This window comes from Neolamprologus brichardi, unplaced genomic scaffold (genome assembly GCF_056152115.1).
Source record: "Neolamprologus brichardi isolate AB-2024 unplaced genomic scaffold, ASM5615211v1 NODE_ptg000031l+_length_7269946_cov_1, whole genome shotgun sequence".
Lineage (NCBI taxonomy): Eukaryota > Metazoa > Chordata > Actinopteri > Cichliformes > Cichlidae > Neolamprologus > Neolamprologus brichardi.
In genome coordinates this window covers 4,033,745-4,059,436 of record NW_028270136.1, presented here as the reverse complement: position 1 = coordinate 4,059,436, position 25,692 = coordinate 4,033,745, and the positions used below count along the sequence as shown (strand labels likewise).

The window sequence follows — 25,692 nt, the reverse complement described above, 5'->3', positions numbered from 1 at the left end:
GCTGCCTACTGCCTCTCTGTACATCTTGGCATTCTTCATTTTCAGCATCATCGTTGTAGTTCAGCTGTTCATAAGGAGTTGATCTTGGTTCACAGTCTCTCCTGAGACTGAAATCAACACTGAGAAAATGCTCGAGTTTATCTTTCATTTTGAACCTTGCAGTTAGCATTCCCTTCACAGTTTTTAAAACACTTTCATCACTGGCTACAATAATAATATCATCACCTCATAGGATGAGGATCACACTGTCTTTTCTTGTTTTCCTTGAGTAAACACAGTGATCTGCAGGACTCTGCAGGAAACTGTTTTCTATCAAACAGTCATGTCATGTTCCAGCAAACTTGTTCACTGCTTACTTTCTTCAGAGAAATCAATTCAGTAAGGCTGATCATTCTTGGTTTACCTTTTCCAGCATAATAGTCTCTTAATATTTTCATTGTCTTGCGGCCATCAGCAGCAGCTTCTCTCATCAAAAGTGATTAACTCTGTATAGGCCTGGGCATTCTTATCTTCATCGTCCTCGTCTTCACCATTACTATTCCATGTTGTGTCTTTCGACCTTCCAACCCCCGGGCCACGGACCGGTCCGTGAGTCATTTGGTACCGAGAGTTAAAGCTCGGGTGTGAGATTAATGTTTTCAGGGTTTTTATCGTTAACTCAGTTCTTCTTCTTCTTGTCCTTAGCGAGCGACCAGTGGCGGTGGTCTGCCGCGCAACCAGTACGCTGCTGTAGGTGCCGCAGGTTCTCTTGCTTGATCAACGATTATCTTCCACGCTTTTCGATCTAAGGCGATGGTTCTTCCTGCTCGAGGTCAAGTCGAAGGGCCTTCAAATCATCCTGGATTTGTTTCATCCATGTCTTCTTTGGTGCATTTCGATGCACCCTCCAATCGGTGGGGCGGGTCAACCAGAGTAGGCCATGGGGGTAGCGGCTCGGGTCCTTTCGACAAATGTGGCCAAACCAACGGAGTCGGCGGTATGTTAACTCAGTTAACTATTTTGAAAGGATTATTTACACGTTACCATAGCGACCAGAGAGCATTAAGGGGCAGAGAGGAGGATGTTACTGTCTGTGTTGTTGACGCATTTCAGGAGGACGCTGCTAATAAAGTTACACGATTAAACAGTGAATTTGCGTTTATTATTATATTTACAAAGTTCCACACTTTTTGTCTCGGTCGTATCATTTTATTTTGTTGTATTTATCCGTGAACCTTACCATGTTGTCTGACATTAAACCGGTCCATGGCGCTAAAAATGTTGGGGACCGCTGGTCTAAGATGTGCTAAAAATGTTGTCGCCCGCAGTTCATAATTCTTCTCATGTCCATCAAAAATGTGTAAGGTTGAATAAACAGACCGTCCATTGGATGCTGTTTAGTGTGCCCACCCCCAAGGCCCTATATATAAGTGTTGTGAGAGTGTAAGTACAGTGGATGTGTAGGTTGTGGAATAAAATTGGCAAAGCACCTCCTCCCTTGAGCCAGCTCCCCTGCTGACCCCGGTAGGCAGCCCCGTTCCCTGGAATCCACCAAGGGCAGGGGACCCATCCGCAGCAGCACCGCCAAGCCCCACTGAGCCCGAGGTGGCCCACCCAACCCCACTGCAGAGGAAAATTACACCCGCCCCAACATTCCATCAACTCCCAGACTCCATGAGATAATAGACAGCCAGGTGGAGTTCATCCTCCACCTCTGCTAGATCCCTCTTCCACTTGCAGAGTGAGCTCCTGGAGAGCAGAGAGCCCTGCAAAGGATGGTAACAAAGTTACCTAAACTTAGCATTTTGTGACTTACTTTTGGAAGCAGGGAAATCATAGTGTGTGTGTGTGAGCTGGCCCCGCCCCTTTGCGAGTATGGTGGTCCAAATGTGCCATAATTGTGTCTGATGAGGCATCTCTATGCCTTTGCAATATGGGTATGATAAATATGTGTTATGCTTAGGCTATCAAGATGCCATGCTGACCAGGGAAGCTCAGTCCTGCATGGACTGTTTCATATTACCAGCATGTAGTAGAGAGGCCCATGCTCGCTTTTTTGCCTCTAAACATGTCAGCCAACCACTTCCCGACATGCAGGGGTGGCTTCCAGGTTTGATGCCACGCAGCTTTTGCACCCTCAGCTGCAGCTTTATTTTAAGGACCTGGTCTGCAGGCAGTTTGCCGCCCGTGCTGCTTTGCACAGGTGGTCCCTTGCCTGCATTAGGTTTTCCAACATGCACAGCCAGGAGCAGATTGCCTGAGGGCCACTTCTCCTAGTAGGGACAGTTTATAGACTCCCTGCTGGCTAGGCTGCACAGGATCATGTCTAATAGCCAATTTGGCATCCATTTGGTCCCTCTACCTGCGTCACCATCGGGTCACAAATCTAGCTTGGCCACCCACTTTCAGAAGGCTAGACCACCAGCCCTCCTCCCCTGTCTTGGATGCTTGTGCAAGGTGAGGAAGGTAGATGTCTCTTAAGCAATGGCGGAGTGTCTGGGCCCTCAGGCAGGGACGCTCCACCATCTGTTGTGTGGCCATCCTCCAGCTGCCACTCCCTTGCCCTCGCCCTAGGCAGGAGTCAGTGAAGATTGAGTGTCAGGAGGAGGATGTCCATCCTTTCCTTCAAAGCTGTGACCTGTCCTAAGGACAACCTCTGGCTAGCTCCCCAGGAACAGAGTCAGGCCACGATTAAGTCTTGGTGTTAGGCAGGGCTCTGGCGACCCTGTGGCTCCTCCTCAGTGCCGCAACAGGCACTGAGGAGCCCGAGTGTAGCAGCCAGCTCCTTTTTCGGGAGTGGGTGCCCCTCAGCAGCAGCCTTCGTCTCCGTGGTCACCTTGGCATCTTGCAGGCCAACCATAGCAGGCTGCTCTGTTGTGGTACTTGCTTCTGCAGGACTCCCTCAGGCCAGTCTTGCATCTGGCAGACTGATGCCTCCAATCCCCCAGCTCAGCCTTTGACGGATGAATTTTGGCAACTGTTTTAAAAGTTTTAAAAAAAATTCAAATATCTACTAATCTTTCTCACAGTACAATGACGCACTTCAAATTATTTGGAAATTGCCTTATAACCGGGCGATCGTGGCTCAAGAGTTGGGCGTTCGTCTTGTAATCGGAAGGTTGCCAGTTCGAGCCCCGGCTCCGACAGTCTCGGTTGTTGTGTCCTTGGGCAAGACACTTCACCCGTTGCCTACTGGTGGTGGTCAGAGGGCCCGGTGGCGCCAGTGTCCGCCTGTGTCAGTGTGCCCCAGGGTGGCTGTGGCTACAATGTAGCTGCCATCACCAGTGTGTGAATGTGAGAGTGAATGGGTGGATGATTGTGTATAGTGTAAAGCGCTTTGGGGTCCTTAGGACCAAGTAAAGCGCTATACAAATACAGACCATTTACCATTTGTAACCGGGCCCAGATCAATGAACTGCAACAATTGTTTCCCCTCCTGTTCCTGTTAACTCACGGGCTTGTACAGCTTCTTTGTCTGTTTACATTTTCTTCTTCTAGCATGTCACATTCACACTACGTACCAAAGTAATTAAGTAATTAAAAAAACAATTAAATGACATAAAAGTTCCTGTTTTTTGACAGTTTTTCTTTAAGTCAGGAAAAAATGTGAATGATCAAAACTCTTTTTGTTATAAGATTTTTTTTATAAACTCGAAACTCTGTTTTATAACACAGTCGGTGCGATGAGCATCCAGAACATTTCTGGAGTTTACACATTTATTTCTGACAACTTAATCCCAAAGAATCGTGCTGACAGATTTCTTTATCAACAACAACAGACTTGTGTTTTTCTTATAAGAAAATATCTCCAGGATTAAATGTGTAATTAAAGTTTGTTTACACTGGCATACATGAGTTTGACATTCATATCCTGTCACCAAGGCTGTTAAACATTCACATTTTTCATCTGACGGCTCTTCCTCTCAGTCACTGCTGTAGATTTGTAAAAAGGTGGACCGATAAATGCCTCATGTTTCTCAGAGAGTCTCACAGTGTTGGGAAGGTTACTTTTAAAATGTATTCCATTACAGATTACAGAATACATGCCCCAAAATGTATTCTGTAACGTATTCCGTTACGTTACTCAATGAGAGTAACGTATTCTGAATACTTTGGATTACTTAATATATTATCATGCTGTTTACAACTACGTGAATGTACTATTGCTGTGATTTATTATTGTTACTGAAGGTCTGCGGTAAACGGTACCGTAGTAAACCGTAGTAAAGGGACCTCTGGCTAATACGGCGGGTTCGTGTCGGGCTCGTAGCCGAAAACTAGCTTTACTTTGTTGTCTGGGTCAACTTTGCTAGCGAGAGACAGAGAGAGGCGTTGAAAGGCTGCTCCAACGGACCTTATTGTTTTTGGAGGAAAACACGAACACGGTGTACAGTCGAGTCTTAATAGCTTACTTACAACTGGGCTCGTCAGGCACTCTTCTTGGCTGCAGTGGTTATTATTATATTTACATGCTTCCAGCTCCCGTTTCTGCTCGATGACAGCTCGTACTGTTCCTTTTTCTCCCTCCCTCGCTCACAGACACATAACGGGTATGGCAGTCCATTCTCCCTGCAGCACGGACTACACTGCCTATGATGCTACATTCTTTAGAGCTATACTGGTAGCACTCTGCCTATTAGCTTAGCACAACAACAACACCCAGAAAACACGCAGAGAGAGAGCGTCACCCTGTAACCATGGCAACCGTAACGCTGCCGCCTGGAACAACAGAACGTAGCTGTCAAACAAAACCCAAACAGTCCTGACCCGCCACAATATGAAAGAGGGAAGTACCGCCGTGTAATCCATTTATTTCAACAAAGTAACTGTATTCTAAATACCACCTTTTTAAACGGTAACTGTAACAGAATACAGGTACTCATATTTTGTATTTTAAATACGTAACGGCGGTACATGTATTCCGTTACTCCCCAACACTGGAGTCTCACAACCATGCTTAATAAACATTTTGTAGCAAAATGAAGTAAAAGTACGTGCTCATTTGTGCTCATTTATCCATGTAGATATACGAGAACTGACACCAGATGAAGTTGTGATCCACAAGCAGCAGAATCAGAACAAATGCAATGGTTTAATTAGACTTGCTCCGCATAATGTGCATACATGCCTTTGCAAAATCAAAACAAATGAAGCAGACTCAAGATGCTACTCAAAACACAGTGCATATATTTTATTATCCATTTGCAGTGAGATATAATATCTACCACATTCTTAAAATGAAAGCAGAAAGGCTCTGATTCTAGAGAAGCACGGAGAAGAAATGTTTAATTCCCACGGTGACTTCATTTTTTTCTCCCCTGTCATCTGTCCTGTGGTTTTCCTTTTTGGAATTACCCGGATTTACTTCCAGCGACCGCCAACCTTTCCTTTGCCGTGACCTTTTTTGCTGGAGGACGAAGAACAGAGATAATTAAAAAAGAAGAAAAAACAAGAGTATATAAGAGTATAAAAAAAAGTATAAAAGCGACTACTCACAATTTTTGGGCATGTTGGATTCTGTTCAGTAGCACAATGATCTGCAGGAGGCACACAGAAACACAATTAAAAAACACATCTTTGAATTGACTACTACTGTTGAGTCTACCTCAAGATGTACAGCAGGTTATCTGCCACGGTTGATGTTCAATCCCTTGCTACTCCCTAACCCTATCCTTGGGTAAGATACTGAACCCTGAGTTGCTCTTGATGGGTTTGTTGGAGTGAGAATGTGAGCTAGAGAGCACTTAGCAGTGGAAACAAAGGGCTCATAATAATGTTTGTTTGGATGAGAGATGTTGTATACAGCACTTTATTTGTGGTCTTCTTTTGCGGCTGAACTTTGGTCAGAGCTTGATGAAACTTGCAGTTTTGAAATCTGTGAGATGTTGCTTTTAGAAAATGAGTTGTTTGCCTGGTTTGACGTGGTCAGAGTGAACACGGGGTTCATTTGTTTGTGTGTTATGTCAATTTTGTGAAATTATTTAACTGCTCTTTTAATGGTTTGTTGTTTTCACTGTATTTGGTGGTCATAGAAATGGTTTATAATGGTTTGAATCAGAATACTTTATTGATCCATAGTGGAAATTATTTATATGACCTTTTAGCTAAGGTAAGGTTTCGGTGGATATCCCACTTGCCTGTGTTTACATAACCGACCTCATGTCACAGCCGATCAAACAGAGTGTTCACTAACATATGGACAGTGGAAAGAACAAAACTGGCAGGGTAAAGGTTCGTCTGACATTTAAAGTGATGAAGTCCGTTTGCAGTATTACCTCATATTTCTGGTGTTTCATGCACTCCATGAAATCAAACTTCTCAGATTCCAGCTGGTAGATCCAGTTCCACATTTCTTGGGCCCGTTGCCTAGAACGCAGAGTTGGTAAAGTTAGAAATGATCTTCGGTCTCCAACCTTCTTTGCGACCGGTTTAATGTCAGACAATATTTTCACCGACCGGCCTTTAAGGTGTGGCGGATAAATACAACAAAATAAAATGATACGACTGAGACAAAAACGGTGGTATTTTGTAAATATAATAATAAACGCGAATTCACTGTGTGATTGTGTAACTTTATTAGCAGAGTCCTCCTGAAATGCGCCAACAACATTGACAGTAACATCCTCCTCTCTGCCCCTTAATGCTCTCTGGTCGCTATGGTAACGTGTAAATATTTATTTCAAAATAAACACACAACTATAACACACGAAAGCCCCAGGGAAACTGAGTTAATAACCCTGAGAACCATCAATTTCACGACTCACGGACTGGCACCGGTCCATGGCCCGGGGACCGCTGCTTTAAGTAATTTAAGTGAAAAATAGTTAGAATTACTTTTTGTAGCAGGCTACACATTTGTAGTCAGTGACTGTGGATTTGTCTAATCCGGTCGTTCAGTCTGACATCACTAGCCGTGTCTGGGCCTAAACTCCGCTGCAGGTCCATATATCAAACGATCACTATGGCATTACTGAGAGTTGAAAAACTGTCTAAAGTCTTTCATCTTTAATAAAATGATCAGCGTTCTGCTCTACCAGGTGTAACAATTGAGTTTAACATCCAGGCATCCATGAAAACAGAATTTATGACATTTAACGGAGTTAGAAGTTAGCAGGAAGTTAGCTCGCTAGCTTCTATCTAAATACAATATAGCATGTCCTGACTGCGGGGTTTTGGAAACAAATTCAAACGTACAGCTCTGTTATCACTTCCAACATAAATGAAGACAGAAAACTAAACAGCAGTGACGTTTGTAGAGTTACTGAAGTTTGGCTAGCTGGTATATAATGATGTGCTACGTGACCGCTAGCGACACAGCTATGTTAGCATAATATAAACAAGCTAACTTTTTTTCCACTCGATAAAAGTTAACGTGAGTGTTCTCGGTGGTCAGGAACAAATGTAATCGCATGGCAGGATGCTGTAAAAGGACCAAACTTCAACCAGGAGAACAACTGAGATAATCCATCCACAATACGAGGTTAGTCATTCATATACTGCTGCATGGGCTGGGCTGTAGCTACATCCTAAGGTTTTAAAAACTGAGCTTAAATAAATGATTAGCGGTAATAAAAGCCGAGGGAGGTCAACAGTGATCACTGACTGTTTCAGGAGCTTTTTGAGATTAAATAGAAGAAAATACAAAACATTAAACATGTTAACAACACAAAAGCCATATTAAATGCAGACTACTTTAGGCCCGGAAGTAGGATTCGTCACATCATCACTTAACGACCGGATTAATCTAGCTAATTTGGTACTTAGCTACCTGGTTTTATCAGCTGTGACCTGCTGCCTGATTAAGCTACATACTTATAGACAAGACAATCATTTACTTCTGCTGAAATGGTTCTACAAACCACTCATTCATTGGATCTTTGAGCTTTATAAATACATTAAATCATTGTGCTGAAATCATGACATTATTGCTACATCATCACTATCTTGAGTTTCCGGAAAATGCTTTAAGAAAAGGTGGGCTGCTTTATAGAGAAGTTATAGTAGTTATTTTATTATAATCACTACTTAGCTGTCTACAGTCCCAACTGGAGGAGACTCACTTTAGCCCGTCCTCTCTCAGAGTGTCGGTGGCTAGTGGCTGCCGTCTATCAGACAGAGTTCTCTTCTTGATCTCTCTGCCTGTCAGGCGCTTCCCTTTCCTCGACTCTGCCTGGGACAGAACACATATGTTTCACAGTTATTCTATATGTAAACACTTTCTCCATATCTCATCATCACCATCACACCCCAGACTGACAACAGCCATTTGTCTACCTTGGCCAGGAAGCCTCCAAAGTTCGCCCCCATTCCAGACAGCACTTTCTTCTTTTTTGCATCATCATCAGCTTTTCTCTTGGCCTCCTCCTCTTCTTTTCTGTGACGCTCTTCCTGTCAGATGAACGAAAATTGAGCCAGAAACACATTTGGAAACAGTTTGGCTGACCTGAGAGACACGCTGTGGTAAAATGTCCAGAGAACTCAACTGACATTTGGTATTCTTAACTCAAAATATACAATACTGTGCCAAAGTCTAGAGCACGGGTCTCAAACTCCAGTCCTCGAGGGCCGCTGTCCTGAATCTTTTCCATGTGTCCCTTCTGCAACACACCTGAATACAATTAGTAGTTTATTAGACTCTGTAGACCTTAGCTGTGTCCCAAAACGTCGGCTGCATCCTCCAGAGGCCGCATTTGAAGGACAATTACGTCACAGCCAGGCGACGAAGGCTGTCCCAATTCGTCGACTCCTTCAAATGCGGCCGACAAATGCGTCCTTCATTTCCCCGAATTTGAAGGATGGGTCGGGTGTGTCCTTCGTGGCCCACCATATCCCAGAATTCATAGCGCGGCCCAGCCAAATTTCAGCTGCCAACAATGGCGGCCGCTACTAAGTTTTACTCTTTTTTTTTTTTTTTTTTTTTTTTTTTTTTTTTTTTGCCTGTCCCATTTGGTTCTTTAGCCGTCAGAATTGTTGTCTGAAGACCAACAAGGATACCCAATGGATTTATTTTGCCAAATGGATCATCATGGCATTGCCGTATTGGTCCATTTGATCGACCTTTGTTTTTATTATTTATTTTATTTTATTTTCAGTTGTTACAGACGGGACAGACATGAGTGAAGGATAGGAAAGGGAGAAAGAAAGAAAGAGGAAGGAAAAGAAAAACAGAAGGTTCCCGCTCCACCACACCCACCCACACAGGTAGGGCTTTGGGGTGCGGGTGTGTCACCAGGGTGCAGGGGAGACATTCCCCCCCCCTCTGTCCTCTTCTGGCCACCTGTGCCTCAATTTTATCTCACAACTTAGACATCCACATTACTTACACTCTCATAACACACACACACACATATATATATATATATATAGGGCCTTGAGGGTGGGCACGTTAACGGCGTCCAGTAGACGGTCTGTGTATTCAAACCTACCTCTGGCGCCGGTGCCCACCTCTCAATTTTAAATCCATGTAGACATTGAGGGTTCTCGGGAGGGGCCGTGCTAACACCTGCTGCTCTCTGGCAGCAGCACCATGCTCTCCCTTGTTTTAAACACACTTTAGAGCAACACGCAGCAACACTACACTTGAGCGGGAGGAGGAGGGTATGGGGTCTTAACACACCCCCGTTCTCTGCTAGCCATCGGGGCGGGGGGGCTGGGAAGAGATGCTGGCTGTCCGATTGGCCTCCCTGCTGCTGCGGAGCCTGGGGCGGTCTGCTGGCCTCCACCCCGGAGGGAAGGGTAACATCTCTTGGGTCTGGGTGCCGTTTCCCCCTCTGGGGGCGAGGATACCTGGACCCGGGGTATAGAGTATGTTTGGGGAGTGTGATTGTGTGTACATGTCCATTTACGTTTATTCCTACGTTGGGTGAGTGCTGAGTGTTTGTATATGTGTGCATGAGGGTGGGAATGCATGTCTGTGTCTGTGTGTGCCTGTTTGTCTGTGTCTATATGTCAGGTCGGGTCTTAGACTCCACCTCTCTGGGAACTCCCAGGCCCTCCAAGTGTGGAGGCCTATCTCCCCTCACCACACTCCCTGCCGGTGACTGATGCCCTCAGGGGTCGGTGCATTGTTGGTTCTCGGTGTCCGGGGCTGGGCGCTCAGGTCATCTGCCAGCTCACTCCTGGTGGCTACTTGGCGGGGCCTGGCGCCTGCTGCTCAGTCAGGCCTCTTCCGGGGCGCGGAGGGCCCTCGGGCCTCCGGCCTCTGTGCCTGCGGCTCGGTTCACTCTGGCACAGCTGGCTGCCGGCGGAGCCGACGAGCACGCCGGTGCAGCCCCCTCTGGTTTCTGCCCGGTGGCTACTGGGTGACCCCTCGCCTGGGTATCCTCAGCCCTTCCCATGAAGGTGGCACGGATGCCCCTCCGGTGGTCCTCCTTGGGCTCTTGCACTCTGGGACCTCTGGATGTCTGGGGCCTGGATCTCCTCCATGCCTGCTTCATGCCCTGAGGGACAGGGCTATGGCTCTCTACATCCTCTTGCAGACCATTACATGGGGAAACCATTTGAATACAAGCGCGCCGACCCACACAGGTGTGCACACAGGTGTTCACTGTTTGTAGACTTAAATCACACCTTTCTTGGCTGCTACTTCAAAGCACATTGTGCGCTGTCTGTCCTGCGTGCTGCACAACAACATTCAATATTTAGTATTTACTGCTGTTTACACTTAGGTAGATTAATGCGATGGTGTTGTGTATAGTATGTTGCTTTGTTTTGTTTTGGTTTTTTTGCTTGTTTTCTATTCTTTTTCTCTCAACAGGTGATCCCGGAGATTTTTTTTTTTTTCCCCCCTTTCTCACTGTCCCTCTCCCCTTCTAAGTTTTACTCTTATTATTCTTTCTGGGTCACAAAATAAACTTTTAACATATTTTCAGGCGAGAAAGTAGCTGTGTAAACTTCAAATATCTGCTTCGTTTATCAAGACATCGCATATTTGCAAAAGTGCGCCGACGTTTTCGGAGACGTCTGTTACCCACTCGCTCGATAGCAAGCCGGGGGGTTCAAAGGTCACTCCAGCCGGTGAGAACAGCGGACCCCCGGCTTCATCGTTTCCAGACCCCCGCTCTTTCGCTACTCAGGTTAAACATGATATATAAGTCACTCGGATAACTTAAAAATGTAATTGTTTTCCTTTTTTCTGTGTTTTATTTGTTCCGGGGTAAATCGGTTTGGCTGAGATCAAAGTTATTCGATTATTAGATTAAATAAAACTTTATTAATCCATCAGGTGGGTTCCTCTGGGATTTTCACACAGCTGAATAAACGTCAAACAGAAAACTGATTAAACAGAAGTGTGAGACGGTCGAGAATTTACGGCAGTCTCCTGTTATAATTTAGATAGCAAGGAGCAGACAGCCGAGTTTATTAAACTCCACCGACACAGCGGTGACGCAAATCAGAAGGCTAGACCGTCCAATTTCACAGTCTCGCACTTCCGGCCTTCTCGGCCTTCGAAGGACCCGGCCCACGTAGACCGCGAAGGCCGGGTCCTCCGAAGGATGCAGCCGACGTTTTGGGACACAGCTCTTGACTGCATGCTGAGGTGGCATTTCAGCCATTGGATTCATGTTACAGCAGCTCGTGAGTGAATGAACACGGTGCAATAAAAGTACTTTTAAAAGTACATTTTTCCAAACACTTACATATACTTGAGTAGGGTTAGGGGTTGCCACCTCACCATGCAGTCAAGTTCTATAGATTCTTGCTAATGACCTACTAATTGTATTCAGGTGTGTTGCAGCAGGGACACATGGAAAAGATTCAGGACAGCGGCCCTCGAGGACTGAAGTTTGAGACCTCTGGTCTAGAGTAACCCCTCATGTCTTTATATTCTGCTTCCAAGGAGCCGAGTGGTCTTCAACAACAGTTCCCTATGTCTTTAGACATCGGTTTGGTATCATTTATTTTCAGTCAAGTTCTTGTACCTGGCCATTTTTGTAGGTCAGGGTTTTGCCACTACACACTGATATATAGCACGTTCAATCATAAAAAAGACAGTGAGTTAGGTTGTCTCTACACATAACCTACAGTCAGCATATTTTTTTTAATTGTATCTTTAGTATTTCTAGCTTTCTATCAGCCTGTTGCAAAAACACATTTGTTCTCATTTCTTTAGTTGAATCTCTAAAAATTACTAAAGACAACAAATCTTGACGGACATAAAAATGTATTTTTGCACAATATTCTGTGATGAAGCCACTTTAACCTCCTAAGACCTGAACTCTTTCATGGCATGCATTTTTAATTTTTCTTTGCTGTTTGGGCTGATTGGGACCTGATGAATGTAAAAACAAAGAATCACCAGATTTTTATTTTTTTACCTAATTTTTGTTTCTGAGAAAAATCAGAGCCACATATGAGGACATTCGTTTTAAATTTTGATAGAACAGTGGCAGCATAATGTCCTCATAAGTAGATATCAGGCCCTACAGTAAAAATAGATATTTTGGTCTCGACAACCCAAAATGTGATGTCCACATGTGTGGACGCCAGGAGGTTAAGAAAAGGACGGGCAACGGGAGAGAAGAAGATGAAGAAGCTGGTGGGATAAAAATCAGTGGCAATGGGTGTAGTGATGGATTCAAACTGTTGTCGATAAGCATAAAGGAGGTCAGGAGAAAGGTACTACAGTGAGGGTCTACAGCCCATCTGTTAAACCCACTGGAGTCTCTGTCATGCTTTGGGGCTCCATTCCAGCCAGTGGTGTTGGGATCTTGTCAGAAATGATGGAATTATGATTGTAGAAAAGTACAGTCAGATTTTGATCCACCATGTTAAAACTGTTGGAAAGCATCTGACTTGCAAGCTAACTGAGGATCACCTTGACAGAGAACGGGTGAAAAAGGCAGACAAACATCCGAAGTCGAGCTTTGAATATCCTTCAAGAAGCCTGGAGAACTGTTCCTTAAAACTACTTAAAGAAATGACAGGAAAACCTAAGAGAGTTCAAACCGTATTGACCAAATATTACCTTTCAAGCTCATTAGAACTGTTCAAACTTTGCTTTTGTCTTCGTCATGAAATCAATGTCCTTAGTATCCTTATTTTCCTATTATATTGTTTTATGTACTTTAATAATGAAGGCTTGTAGAGCAAGGCCACTTTTGACTCACTAAGTACTCAGCCCGACTGAAAAACAGGAAGTTTTAGTGCACAGGCATATTAATAGATAAAGACACAGAAAAGAGGAACTTTGCCATATAAGCAATGTTTGAAACTGTGTGTGACGTGTGTGACGTCTGAAGTACAGAAATAACACCATATAAGACACATGTTGAGCTAAAAATGTTAGAGCTCTTGCAACTGGCGTTTGAGCTGTGCAGGGGTCTCTCTCTTCCGGAAGATGATTGAATAAAAAGAAATATAAATGTTTTAACACACTATGAGTCGGTTTTCTCTGTTCTATCACGGGGACAAAAGAATCAGGGTTTAATATCTTATATTATGTTTCAATAAATTGGCACTCCTCTTTTTTTACAGAAATACAAAGAAATTCACAGGGCTTGAGACTTTTGCACAATAATAATTTAAAATTATGAAGCACCGTATATTAAAGGTAATTTCACAATTTGGCTAACTCTATTAGCTTTGTCTAAAGCTGGAAAAGCTGGAAATGCCTTCACTCTAAATATTTACAGTTATGTCAGAGTGTATGTTTGTTACCGCAATTCTGTTCTGTCTGTCCTTCTCCTTTTCTGCTCTAACCCTCTGGATCTCAGCTCTCTCTGCGCGACGACGCTCCTACAGCAAAACATGTAATATTAAGAACAACACAGAAGAAGCATTTATCCTACACATGATTCATTTGTTGGATGAACTGCTTTGAGAGGTGTTGGTAGCAAAGTAAACCTACAATTCGTTCCTTAAGACCAATGAGTTCTTCCTCGTCCTTCTTCCTCTGCTCAAAGTGCACATCGATCAGAGTGTGTAGCTCCAGTAAGTCTTTCTCCATACGTTTTCTGTGGATGTCCTGAGGGGAGAAAAATGTTTCTGTAACTTAGAAAAAGATTTAGGGTCAAGTACAACCACTTGACCCATAATGCATTCTTTTTGACTTCCAAAGGGACTACCAAGAGGAGATCCACGCAAGATAAAACATGCAAAGACCCCATGCTGAGGTCTGAACCAACCAGCTGGTTTGAACCAAGAATCTACTTGCTGTGAGGAAAGAGTGTTACCAGCTGCACTACAGTGCTGCACTGGCCAGAAACTGTTTTTCAAATAGTTTACCCAAACTTGAAATTCTTGGGACAGTTACAGTTTTCAGAAAATGTAGCATATCTGTTGATAGATCTTAGATAGACTACAGGCTGCAGGAATCATTAAATGTAACGGGAAGATGAATGTTTCTGGCATAATAACAATAAATAACATTGTATAATTAGACGCATGTGCACAAAAAGATGTGATCCTACTACCAGTCCCTGAGGAACACCGTATTCATAGAATAGAAAGATATAATATTACACACTGAGTTTCGATTCAGATGTGGAAGAACAATCTAAGCCACAGTGCTTAAAAGAAAATGTCCTTAAAATGCTGCAAGAGTATGTGCACAGTGTTAAAGTCAATTTGCACACCTAAAACAGCAGCAAGTCTCAGATATTAACAAACTTATTCTTGCCCTGGCTGGCATGTGTTTGCCAAAGGGATTGGATCTGGTTACAGGCTAGGAATATGCAAGGACAGTAAACGTAAAGGAAACAGAAATAATTCCAAATTGAAACTTGACTAAGATTAAGATGACATTAAAAAAGAAAATTAAAAAAGGAATATAAAGATTGTGGTGGGCGTGGCTGCGGCACGGCTGCAGTAGAAGCTGACGCACATCGGCTCATCACACGGCCCTGCATAAATGGATCCTGAGGGTGTGTTGTGGGTGATGTGTGCGGCTGGCAGAGGGAGAGCTGCAGCCAAGTTTGTGAAATAATGATTAAGTGTGCTGAAAATTATGAAAACGTGGTGAGGTCTGCCGTTTATTACAAAGATGTTCTGGTTTAATATCATGTTTGTGACTTACATCAAAATCCACCCTCTCTCCTTCAGGAATCTTTGGGGGAGCAAGTTGTGGCACCATGGGTCTGAAGGTAAAAATTACGAGAGATTCAAAGTGAGACTGCTGTTCTTTAAATGAATAGAGAACATCTGTTTTCTGCTACAAAACACAAAAGAAAAACAGATGGACTGAACATACTTGGGCTTGGGGCGCTCTTCTTCTGAATAAAAGAGACAAAGATAAAACAAATGGCTATATGAGCAAAAAGTGTTTACAATGACTGGTTGTCATTAGTCAAATACAAAATGTTGCATTCAATACACAGCAAGCATGGGAGTGAGAAAGAAATGCAACACGGGTTTTTTAAATGTTATAACAAAATGTGAAATAATACTATTAAAAACTTGGGCTTGGGTACACTAAACCGTTACAGGAATTTGACCACATAGTTTGTATTAGGCTGTCTTGGAAGGTTTTACCAGAAAATGAGGCATATGGAAAGTAATAACTTAGGAAACATAACATAGCTTTCAAAGGCTACAGTTAAAACTGTTGAGTCCAGTGAGAACCACAAAAGTTAACCTGCTCTCAATGTGTTAGATAATTAATGACGTAAATACAGTGCCAACAGAAAGTGATGAGTGTGACCACTTCAGGGAACTGCACGCCTACTAGATCTCACCTTCCTCCTGGGCATCTTGATCTGAAGGACCATCCACATAAAGACACAGTGAAGCATGGAAGGATGGTAACACGGAAATATGGAATGAAAAGGAGGGTTAATTGTGGGTGAAGTGTGAACATGAGCAAAGCAAGAAAGAGGAGGCAGAAACCAAAAAAGGTGGTAGGAAGGAAAAACAGTGGGAACAAAAATTGAAAGGAGAACAAAATACGGACGAGTAAGAAATGAAGTTGTAAAGATCCAGAAGAAGGAAGTGTAAAACAAAAGAAAGTAAAAAATAGATAAATAAATAAAAATAGAAGGGAAAAAACGTGATAAATGAATGGGAAAAGAGGTGTGAAATGACCAGAAGAAGCTCCAGGTTATATCTGGTGCTGCAGGATTTAGCTATTTTTGGAATATATACCAATTACCTTTCTAGCTAATACCTGGATTAGAGTATTTAAAGTTGTACTGTAAATACAAATCTACGCCCAAGACTGGAAACGTGGAAACACTGTTTCTGTAAGTTGACACTAATAAACTCATTTTAGCGGAGCTGGTAGCTAGCTAGTTTTTTTTCCAGCTCACGGGCTAAACTAAGCTAGCTGCCAGCTAGCTTAGGGCTAAGCTAAGCTAGCTGCCAGCTAGCTTAGCTTAGCCCGAGAGCTGGGAAAAAAAACTAGCTAGCTAGCCAGCTACAGCTAGCTGGCAGCTAGCTGTAGCTTTTACTAAAAGAGTTCTATCAACCATCTCATCTGACTCTTAGCATCCAAGTAATAAGCACATATTCCAAAATGCTTAGCTATTGCTTTAAAACTATCATTTCCCATCATGCAACTAGAGCCAGTTGTACACTGGCTCATGGTGGCTGTGGGAAATGTAGCCTTTTGGAATATTCTGTGAGCATTCATTATTGCAAAATGCAGATGTTTTTGCATGCATTTTAGTTTGACTCATAAACGTTCTCTGAGGTCGAACTGATTTCATGTTGGAAACGCAGGAAACACATCTATACACTTTGCACTCTGTGTAATAATGAACGCCAGAATATTTCGAATGGTTCCAGATGAAGAAATGAAAACAACACAGTACAAGTTTTAAAAGGAAACAATTTTCCAAAACAGAAGCTTCATATAATATTATGATGTTTCACTGCGCTTTTAAAACTGAAGTAATGTCCTTTCATGTTATAAGTATCCAGCTGGTATTCAAATGAAATCTATCCATTTGTATCAAGCAAACCCAGCTTCTAAGGACAGCTTCTGTAGCTTTAGTTGCTAATTACGCACTTAGCTGCTAACTTGTCTAACTGCTATGTGGTACTGAACAGTAAAAAGCTTCTTACAGTAAAGTTGTGGTCTGTAAAACCCCAACAATGAACTGAAAGTCATTAAATTTCGGAGCACAGGGCAATTGCAGAGTTTGTAAAATTCCCAGTTCATTTGTTTTTATGAGCTAAGCTTGTCACATTATGCATCACTTGATCCAATAAAGCAATAAAGCAACATTTATTACTGCAGCTTTAAACGGCACACTCTACAAACAAATATTATATTTAACTTCTGTTTTGAGTGTTTGCTCCTTTAAAACACAGATTGCAACAACAAGCATATATGTGTGTGTATGTGTGTATACAGATAGATAGATATGTGTGTGTGTGTATACAAGTGGTGTCTAAACTAGCCTGTAGGGCTAACTCTGAATCATTTAAAGTTTTCAGTCTGCTGATAAGTGAGTGACTAATGAAATGAAATGTGGCAAACTTGAGGCTCAAGCTGGTGTGAATCACCCTACCTTGATATTCTTGTTGCTCTGATGGTCCATAAGAACAACAGCAGAATATTAGCCAACAATGTTGGGAAACGAGGGAAAGAAGGACACAGGGAAAATCGATAGGTCAGTCCATCCGCAACTTGCACATTTATGAATAAGAGTGCTTGGCCAACTCTTTGAGAGCATCTCTGGAGATTGAGAAAAGTTCTCATCCACTCACAATAGAAACAGTTTTTCCAACACCTTACCTCCTCCATCTTCCTCCGCCTGCTCCTCCTCCTCCTCCTGCTCAGGCTCCTGCTCCTCCTCAACCTCTGGGAGAAGGAAAACAAAGATAAAGACCAAGTCAGATGTGTGTACAATAGTACAGTCACTATATGTCTATATGTGTCTGATTGAATGTGTCTTGTCCACATTAAAGACCCATGCTGATTATATCGTGTATTTAAAAGGTGGACATGTCTTGGCCTGCTGTAAAGCAAACCCTGGTTTGTTGACTTTTTTGGCACCAACAGAAACAATAATGGACAAAGTGATCAAGTTACAAATGACACCATAAGCTAATCAGGAAAGTTTTTACTGAGGTCTTTACATTTAACTTACTCGACTTCAAAGAGTATATTTTTAAGGCATAATGGTTTTACTGCACCATGCGTGTGACTGATATGGACCGATCTGACTGAACTTACCCACAGTCTGATCCCTGGAGAGGTGAGAAAAAGGATGAGAGAAAACCAATATTTATCAGTAGGCCTGTCAGCTCATGGTGACATCAAATGAAAAACTCTTGTAAGTTCTCTTTCACTCACTCGTATTCTTCTTCTGCGTCTGACATGCCTGCAACAAAAGCAAAATGCAGGATGATGACGCCAAGATGTTAAACATAAATGCAAAAGACTTTTTCCAACTGATTGCATAACTAACCAATGCATTTTTATAAAACAAAAGAGTGCAGTGATTAATGTTTTTATTATTGAAAAGAAAATATTATTATCACATCTTAAAATTAAGGAATAAATACAAAAGCAAATTGAAAGTCAGGGGAAATGGTTAAATGAACTTATGTCTCATTTTCGACTCTAATGGAGCTCTTTTTACTACAAGCCCCACACACTCTGGTGAAAGCACCTCGCTGCCAGGTGGGTTTCCATAAGAGCCCAAAAAGACGTTGCTATGCAGACTAGAGGAGCCGGGGATCAACTGACTCAGTCAAAAATGATTAGTTGGATCCCTGAAAGAAGCATAAAAATCAAATCCAATAAAGTGAGAACCGCAATGATCCTGTTGTTTATGCAGTTATATAATTTTGCCCCATTTAAAGCAGAGCCTACAAGGACAAAGGAACCCTTTATTCCTTCATGGAGACTGATGGTATACAACGGGCTGCCCAGAATTAAAACAAGCAAACACACAGGGACGTCCAAAAACTCTACAATTTATCTTGGACGATGAAAATGGATAGAAAAATGTTACTTTAAAAGGGAAACAACAAGTTTTTAAATGGCTACCAGGGGTGAAACGTGACATTTCAAAACAATGTTCTTGTCCTGTAGACGTGTAAAATAAAGCAGTGACTGCAACCAAATGTGAGAGATGAAGAAAACAAATATATATATATATATTTATATATATATATATATATATATATATATATATATATATATATATATAAAATCTGCTTTTCCTGGATTATGGAAACAAAGGACCATTTGTTGTCCTCACTAAATCACAGGTGACTAACGTTTCTGTGCGATTAATCACTCTGGAGACAGAAAAACACACAATCCCCATCGTGACGCTTTTAGTCATACACCATCCATCTGAGCTGCCATTGTTCTGACATAAAACCCTGCACAGAGACAAACATCCACAGTGGGTGTGCGCTGACACCGTCCTGGCAGGGGGACACGTTGGAGATGGATGGAGTGTCAACAGGTGAGAATGTGACAGGGGTCAAACACATAAAGAGCAGGAGAGATCGGGTTTCTCTCACTTTCTAGTGTCTCCCTTCTCTCTCTTGATGTTTGTCCTCAGTGCAGTCTCTCAGTGGTGCGTCTGACAGGTTAGCAGGTGTGGTTTGGAAAGGTGGTGGTGGAGGTGGCTCAATTCCAAGCTTCAAATGTTCAGACGAGCATTTTGCAAGCAGCCAGATAACTATCGAGCTCTTTCATCGGTTCATCTCAGGCGCTCCGGTCCCTGTCGCATTATTGTGTGCCCTAATACAGTACTGTGCAAAAGTCTTGAACCTCCACGTAGGAGGTTCTGAGGCTGGTTGCCTGTAAACATGATAGCTCAAAACATTGTGAAGGAATTCTGATTAAACTTTGTAAGCGGTGTGTCACGTTAGCAATCCATTAAAATGTGAAAACTGACCCAACAAAGCAAAATAATTTAGGAACTACAATGTGGTAATGGTGGCTCAGCACATTTGCACATTACAGTATAAACACAGTGTGAGGGAGAACTTGAAAGAGTGTTTGATTGATTTCCTGTTTAGGTTTAAGTTTTAACAGACTGGGCTTCTGAAACTTCAACGAGTGGAAAAAGTTCCATGTAGGAAGACCGGTCTGTTAACAATTAAAAAAATAAATAAATCACAAGACCCGTTTATCACCATTTCCATCGTGGCCTGGCCCTTTTCCTTTCATCTTGAATCATTTATGAATTTGTGCCGTTGAATTGAAAGAGGCAGAATTGTTATTCTAGGCTGTGGCCTCTCCTCCCTCTGTGATGCAGTGCCAACATTAGACCCACAGCTTTGCCCATCGGCTCCTTAATGCTACATCTTAAAATCTGAAATCTTCCATGTGTTGTTACTCACCCCCTCACTCCATGTGCATGTGCATATACAGAGGAAGGCCTTTACATAAATCAGCCACAGCATTCGGAGTTGCTGCATGGCCTTAATTTTCTCTGTATACACACTAGCCACAGGTTAACTTAGCTTAGCACATGATATATAACTTCCAGAAACGTACTGATCCAAAACACTATCATGGATAGACGTAATTAGTCATCTTAAAGGACTCATCATTAAATCAAAATATTATAAAGATTCAGTCTCACTTAAAGATCATATGCCAAAAGTACCTCCAAATCATTTGGTATGTATAAAATATAAAGCAAATTCCACACACTCATGTGGAAAGGTTTAACCTTTCTGGGATTTTGATGACTCTTTATAGCAGAAAGGCCTTGTTTAGCACTCGTGTCCACGCCATTTATTAAATGCTGGATGAAGGAGCCTTTCATGTAATGTCCTTCCTGTCCACCCTCTTAGCTATGTTCATTCACAACAATATTACACATCTTTCTCTTACAAAACACAGGATGGGCATCATGATTGTTAATTAAAATAACACATCTAGCAGTAAATTCCCAGTAACGGACACTTATGGCAGATAACCTAAAAATGAAGCACTATGGTCAACACTGTTGTTTTAATATGTGCTACATAAATAAATTTTGATTTGATTTGATTTGAAAAATATTCTGCAGTAGATCAAAAATGGAAGAAAACCATGAATTAACATATAAGTATTACCTGATGCTGCTGAAGTCACAGAGGTTGGATTAGACACAGCCGAGCATTTTGCAATTTGGCATGATTTTAAAAAGTTTACATTTCTTCAGTATTGAACAGCAGAAATGAGACTTTCTTGTTGAAAGATAGTTAAATTAAAAAAACAAAACAAAAAAACGTCAGCGCTGTACATAACGGTGGATTTGTGCGACCTGTTTTTAGCTGTTTGTTGGTTCTCAAACTTTTGAGTGACTTTTGATTCAGGATTTTAATGAATCGATATCATATTATCCAAGCTAGAATCGATTTTCCGATTAAAATCGATTCTAGCTTGGATAATATTGGATAATCAAAACCAGAGATGGGCAGTAACGCGTTACTTGTAACGCAACGACGTAATGGGAAACTCACAGAGAAACTCGCGGATTCTTCCACTGACCGCTGCACACCTGCACCAGGGTAAACTTCCGCCTACCCCACTCCTGCTTTACAGGTGAAAATAGAGCAACAGGACCGCTAGTCTTTGACTTTATTTATTTTCTGCTGTGTTTTACTTTCATCTATTTGAAAGACTGAGTGTAAACACACAAAAATATTTTATTTTATGTGCTGGAATGTGCAGAAAATAGGTTTAAATGTTAAACAAATTTCTTCCAGTCAGAGAATGTTGCATATAATTAAATTTTTGCTTGATGCATAAAGTTAAAAGATTAAAACTAATAAAACAAGTTTTAAAAAGAGACTTTTCCATTTGATTACATTTTGTATGATGATTATGCAGAAAAAGTAGAATTGGGCTGAAAGATCTATCACTTTATCACCTATTCAGGTTGTAAATCGTGTTTTTAAAAAGTAACTAAGTAACTAAGTAATTAATTACTTTTGAAAATAAGTAATCAGTAAAGTAACTGATTACTTTTTTGGGGAAGTAATCAGTAATTAGTTACTACTTTTTTTAAGTAACTTGACCAACACTGATCGAAACCCACCCCTAATTATGAAGCTGGATTGCATTTTATTTATAATCATTTTTAATAAATTTGAACTTTTGGCTTTTATTTTAATGCTTTTATAAAACTGGTTAATTAACGCCTTTTAAATAGAGCTGCAGAGCAACTGTTTGTTCAAAACACTTCTTATCAGGAATGTAAAATCCTTCATTAATATCATTCATTTTATGAAGTGACATTTCCTGCAGCTGTACCAGCCGATTTTTACAGCTATTTCTCCTTCAAACAGACTTTCTCATGGATTCAAATGAAATATGTGAATAATATTTTTCGAGAACAGCGTGTTTTGAAAGTCAGGGAACAATGAAAACAGGAACTGAGCATGAGATATCGTTGGTGTGCAGACAGAAAAACGTATTAACCTCCATGTAAATTCGTATCAAAGTGTCTGAAAGTACTGCGATGGGAAACCCGTTGTATAACCTTAATTATACAAGCTCGCCTCTCCCATTGTGCGAGTGTGTTGTGCTTTCTTGCAAGAATAACAAAAGTGTTTTCAGTGCATTGACTGAGGTGGCTTTGGAATGAACACCAACCTAACTGGTTTACTGGTTCCACTGTGACTGTAGGCCCACATCTGGGTGGGCCCAGCTGTGAGCCCTAGTGGACCCAGAGTTTGTGCTGCCCTCACGCTGCATTCACATAGAAAGGTAGTGACATTTTATTATGAATTTTTTTGACTCCTAATTCAGCAGTGAAGCCTATGAATAAAGCTATGGCGCATGGCAATGAGAGAAATGACAATTGGATTCCTTAAATATTTATATTTCAACACTTCTTGCCGGTATAGCTGGAAAGTGCATATTTGGAACTGAATGGAGGGAGGATAAGTAAACCAGGGATCTGGAGAAGGGTCAAGTTTCAGTGGACAACTAGCAGAGGCTTTAGTGGGTTAATTTTAGTCAAGGACAACAGGTGTGTGTGTGTCATGCACAGCGCACAGCACAATATATCATTAGTTTATTTTGAGTATGAGCCATTGTGTTGTCATACTCAAAAGAGTTTGGAAAAGGAAACAAAAATGATTCCAGAACTTTTTTAAAAGCTTTTCTTTTTACAGGCTTGTATCCATCGTTGTCAGCACATCTCTGCTTCAGTGGTTTTTAGGTTGTGTGTCCAACTTAGTGTCATGTACAGGAGTGTAACTTTATTTCTTAATGAGACGCCTTTTTAGCCTCGTTGACCATTCAAAGTACTTTAGACTATAGAGGTGGAAATCACCATACATCCCACGATACGATATTATCACAATACTTAACGCACGATACGATATTATTGCAATTTCTTTAAACATTTTGCGATACTGGCACGGTGGTTAGCACTGTTGCTGCACAGCAAGAAGGTCCTGAGTTCAATTCCACCATCAGGTCTTTCTGTGTGGAGTTTGCATGTTCTCCCCGTGTTTGCGTGGGTTCCCTCCGGGTACTCCGGCTTCCTCCCACAGTCCAAAGACATGCAGCTTGTGGGGATAGGTTAATTGATAATCCAAATTGCCACTAAGTGTGAATGTGCGAGTGAATGTGAGTGCGAGTGGTTGTCTGTCTCTGTGTGTTGGCCCTGCGACAGACTGGCGACCTTTTAACTTAATTAAAATAAAACACGTCTTAAATTAAAATAAGTAAACTGTCATGTTTATTGCTGCCATAAAAAAGTTAAACACATTTGGACAGTGAAGGAATGTCAGGATTCTTGCTCAGTTTTTTGTAACAAAATATCGATTTCTGCTGTCCCTGTATCCATACATTATTAGCAAACAAAATATCACCATGCTACACAGTATCCATTTTTCCCCCCACCCCTATTAGACTACAAGTCCTATTTTCAGTCATACAGTACTCCATGCCCTTTATCCACCTCACACACGTCCAACTGGAATGGCATGCATATCTTCCAAATGTGGGAAAGATTCCAAAATACTTGGAAGAAACCTACACAAGCACAGGGAGAACATGCAAGTTCCCACTGTGTTGTTTGTTTTGTAATAAAGGCTGTACTGAACACGGGAACAAGCCAGGCCTGAAAAACACTGGATAGCGACTAACCGGATGATGAAAGAAACAGGCGTGATGATGCTACCACAATTTGTGCACACTTGTTAGTACATCATCTGAGTGCTAAATGAACCAGTCTGATATCAGACTATCAGCAACTGTCTGCTGCTGACAGTGACCGCAAAGCCACAGCGCTGATGATGCTGCACACACACACACACACTCATAAGAGTTAATCTGCTGTCAGACAGCAAACTCTGAAGAAGCTACACAACAACTGTGCTGTGTTGATGACTTTTGACCTCTCCTCGAACACTTAATTGTGCTGCCTTAACAATTATTCTGTGCAGTAACAAATCTAAAATTTATTTGGATTTTTCTCTAATATTAACACATTTAAGTTTGCCTGAATCGCTGATTTTAATATTCGTATTTTACAGATTTCTCCTTTGTGGTGCGTTCGGGGATGCTTACATTCCTTGAACATACCAACGTGGGAAAGAATGACCAGTGATGATGAATGAGTCTCATCCGTCACAGTGACAGTAGCTGGTCGGCAAAAACTGCACTGTGTTGTTAAATTTAGTTTTACTTATATTATCCCACAGAGGAAAAAAACTCTAAAGATTATAAAATTTGCACTCTATGATGTTTAACTGTCTAACTGTTTAATTATGCTAACTCGTGAGAATAAAACCCCAGAAAGATCTCATTAAAAACCTGAAAGACATACCTGTGTGGTGATGGGGTATCAGCAGACGACAAAGGCAAACAGAGGGACAGACAGAATGGCTTTTGTACAGAGACGAGGGCAGTTTTATAGAGAGCGGCGGCGTGGCACAATGAGTGCATGTGTGCTATCTGAATGACTGTGCGTGTGTGCATGCTGTGAGAATTACTGAGTGTCTGACTATACAATACAAGAATAACTGTGTGCAAAAGCATGCACATGTGTGTGTGTGGCTGGAGCCAGGGGACACAGGCGGATTAAATGGAGGCAGAAAGATGAGCACCTCGCAGGATTAGATGGAACAGAGGGATGACCTCACTGGACAAATGGAGGGATGCCACAGGGCAGGTGGAGAGGGGTGATAAAACGGAGAGAGGGTGGGTTTGATGGATGGGGTGGATGAGGAGTGTTTTTCTTTTACTAAGTCAAACTGTTTGAACACTGGGGGGTGAATAATGAGGAGTGGAGAAGATAAAAGAGAAAGAAGAAGCTGCTACTACAGAAGCTCACATCACGCTCGCATTTAACCCCGGCTCCCCGTCTCTCTCTGTACGGGGCCACGACACGCTGTCTTTGGAGGAGGGCGGGACTGGGACAAAAAATCAGCCCGGGCATTTTGACCAGTGACCGGCCCACCATGGTATTATAGGAAAAGCCATAAAGCCTTTATAATAAACTTAAACCTACACCATCCTCCCTATTCTGGTATTCTAAACAGTACTTAGCAAAAATCTAAAACAACCTAATTTATAATTACATATATCTCACTAATAGGGTTGCCAACTCCCTGCCTCAAGATGCTTAACTGACAAAACCGATTTTAATTTAATGCACGTATAAAACAAATGCACAGAAATCTGTTATTTTTCTCCAGTAATAAATAGATTCAACATCTTTCTTCAACAGAACTGCAGACTGCACTGATGGTACCTTCCCAAAGGAAAGAATACTATAACTTACTACGATATATACTACACTTGATATTTACTGAATACTATAATGGATTTCTATACATTTTACATCAGATGAA

General features: G+C 41.8%; 1 protein-coding gene across 4 annotated transcripts; it reads right to left on the bottom strand.

Annotated features, from left to right (window-relative positions):
* Positions 1-5,143: 5,143 nt before the first annotated feature.
* On the bottom strand, positions 5,144-24,787 carry tnnt1 (troponin T type 1 (skeletal, slow)). 4 transcript variants are annotated; one of them, XM_006805108.3, is made up of 15 exons: positions 24,666-24,787; positions 18,218-18,245; positions 18,098-18,111; positions 17,657-17,722; positions 17,430-17,447; positions 15,654-15,674; positions 15,170-15,191; positions 14,996-15,056; positions 13,829-13,945; positions 13,639-13,716; positions 8,254-8,367; positions 8,040-8,149; positions 6,255-6,345; positions 5,476-5,516; positions 5,144-5,386 (listed from the first exon to the last, which is right to left on the bottom strand). In XM_006805108.3, the coding sequence occupies exons 2-15, from the start codon at positions 18,241-18,243 to the stop codon at positions 5,341-5,343; spliced, it is 825 nt and encodes a 274-aa protein (XP_006805171.1). In that variant the 5' UTR covers positions 18,244-18,245; positions 24,666-24,787; the 3' UTR covers positions 5,144-5,340. The 4 variants fall into 4 exon arrangements, with proteins under 4 accessions (XP_006805171.1, XP_035769917.1, XP_006805172.1 ...); XM_035914024.2 differs by having other exon boundaries at positions 15,170-15,188; XM_006805109.3 differs by lacking the exon at positions 15,654-15,674.
* Between the last annotated feature and the right edge of the window lie 905 nt (positions 24,788-25,692).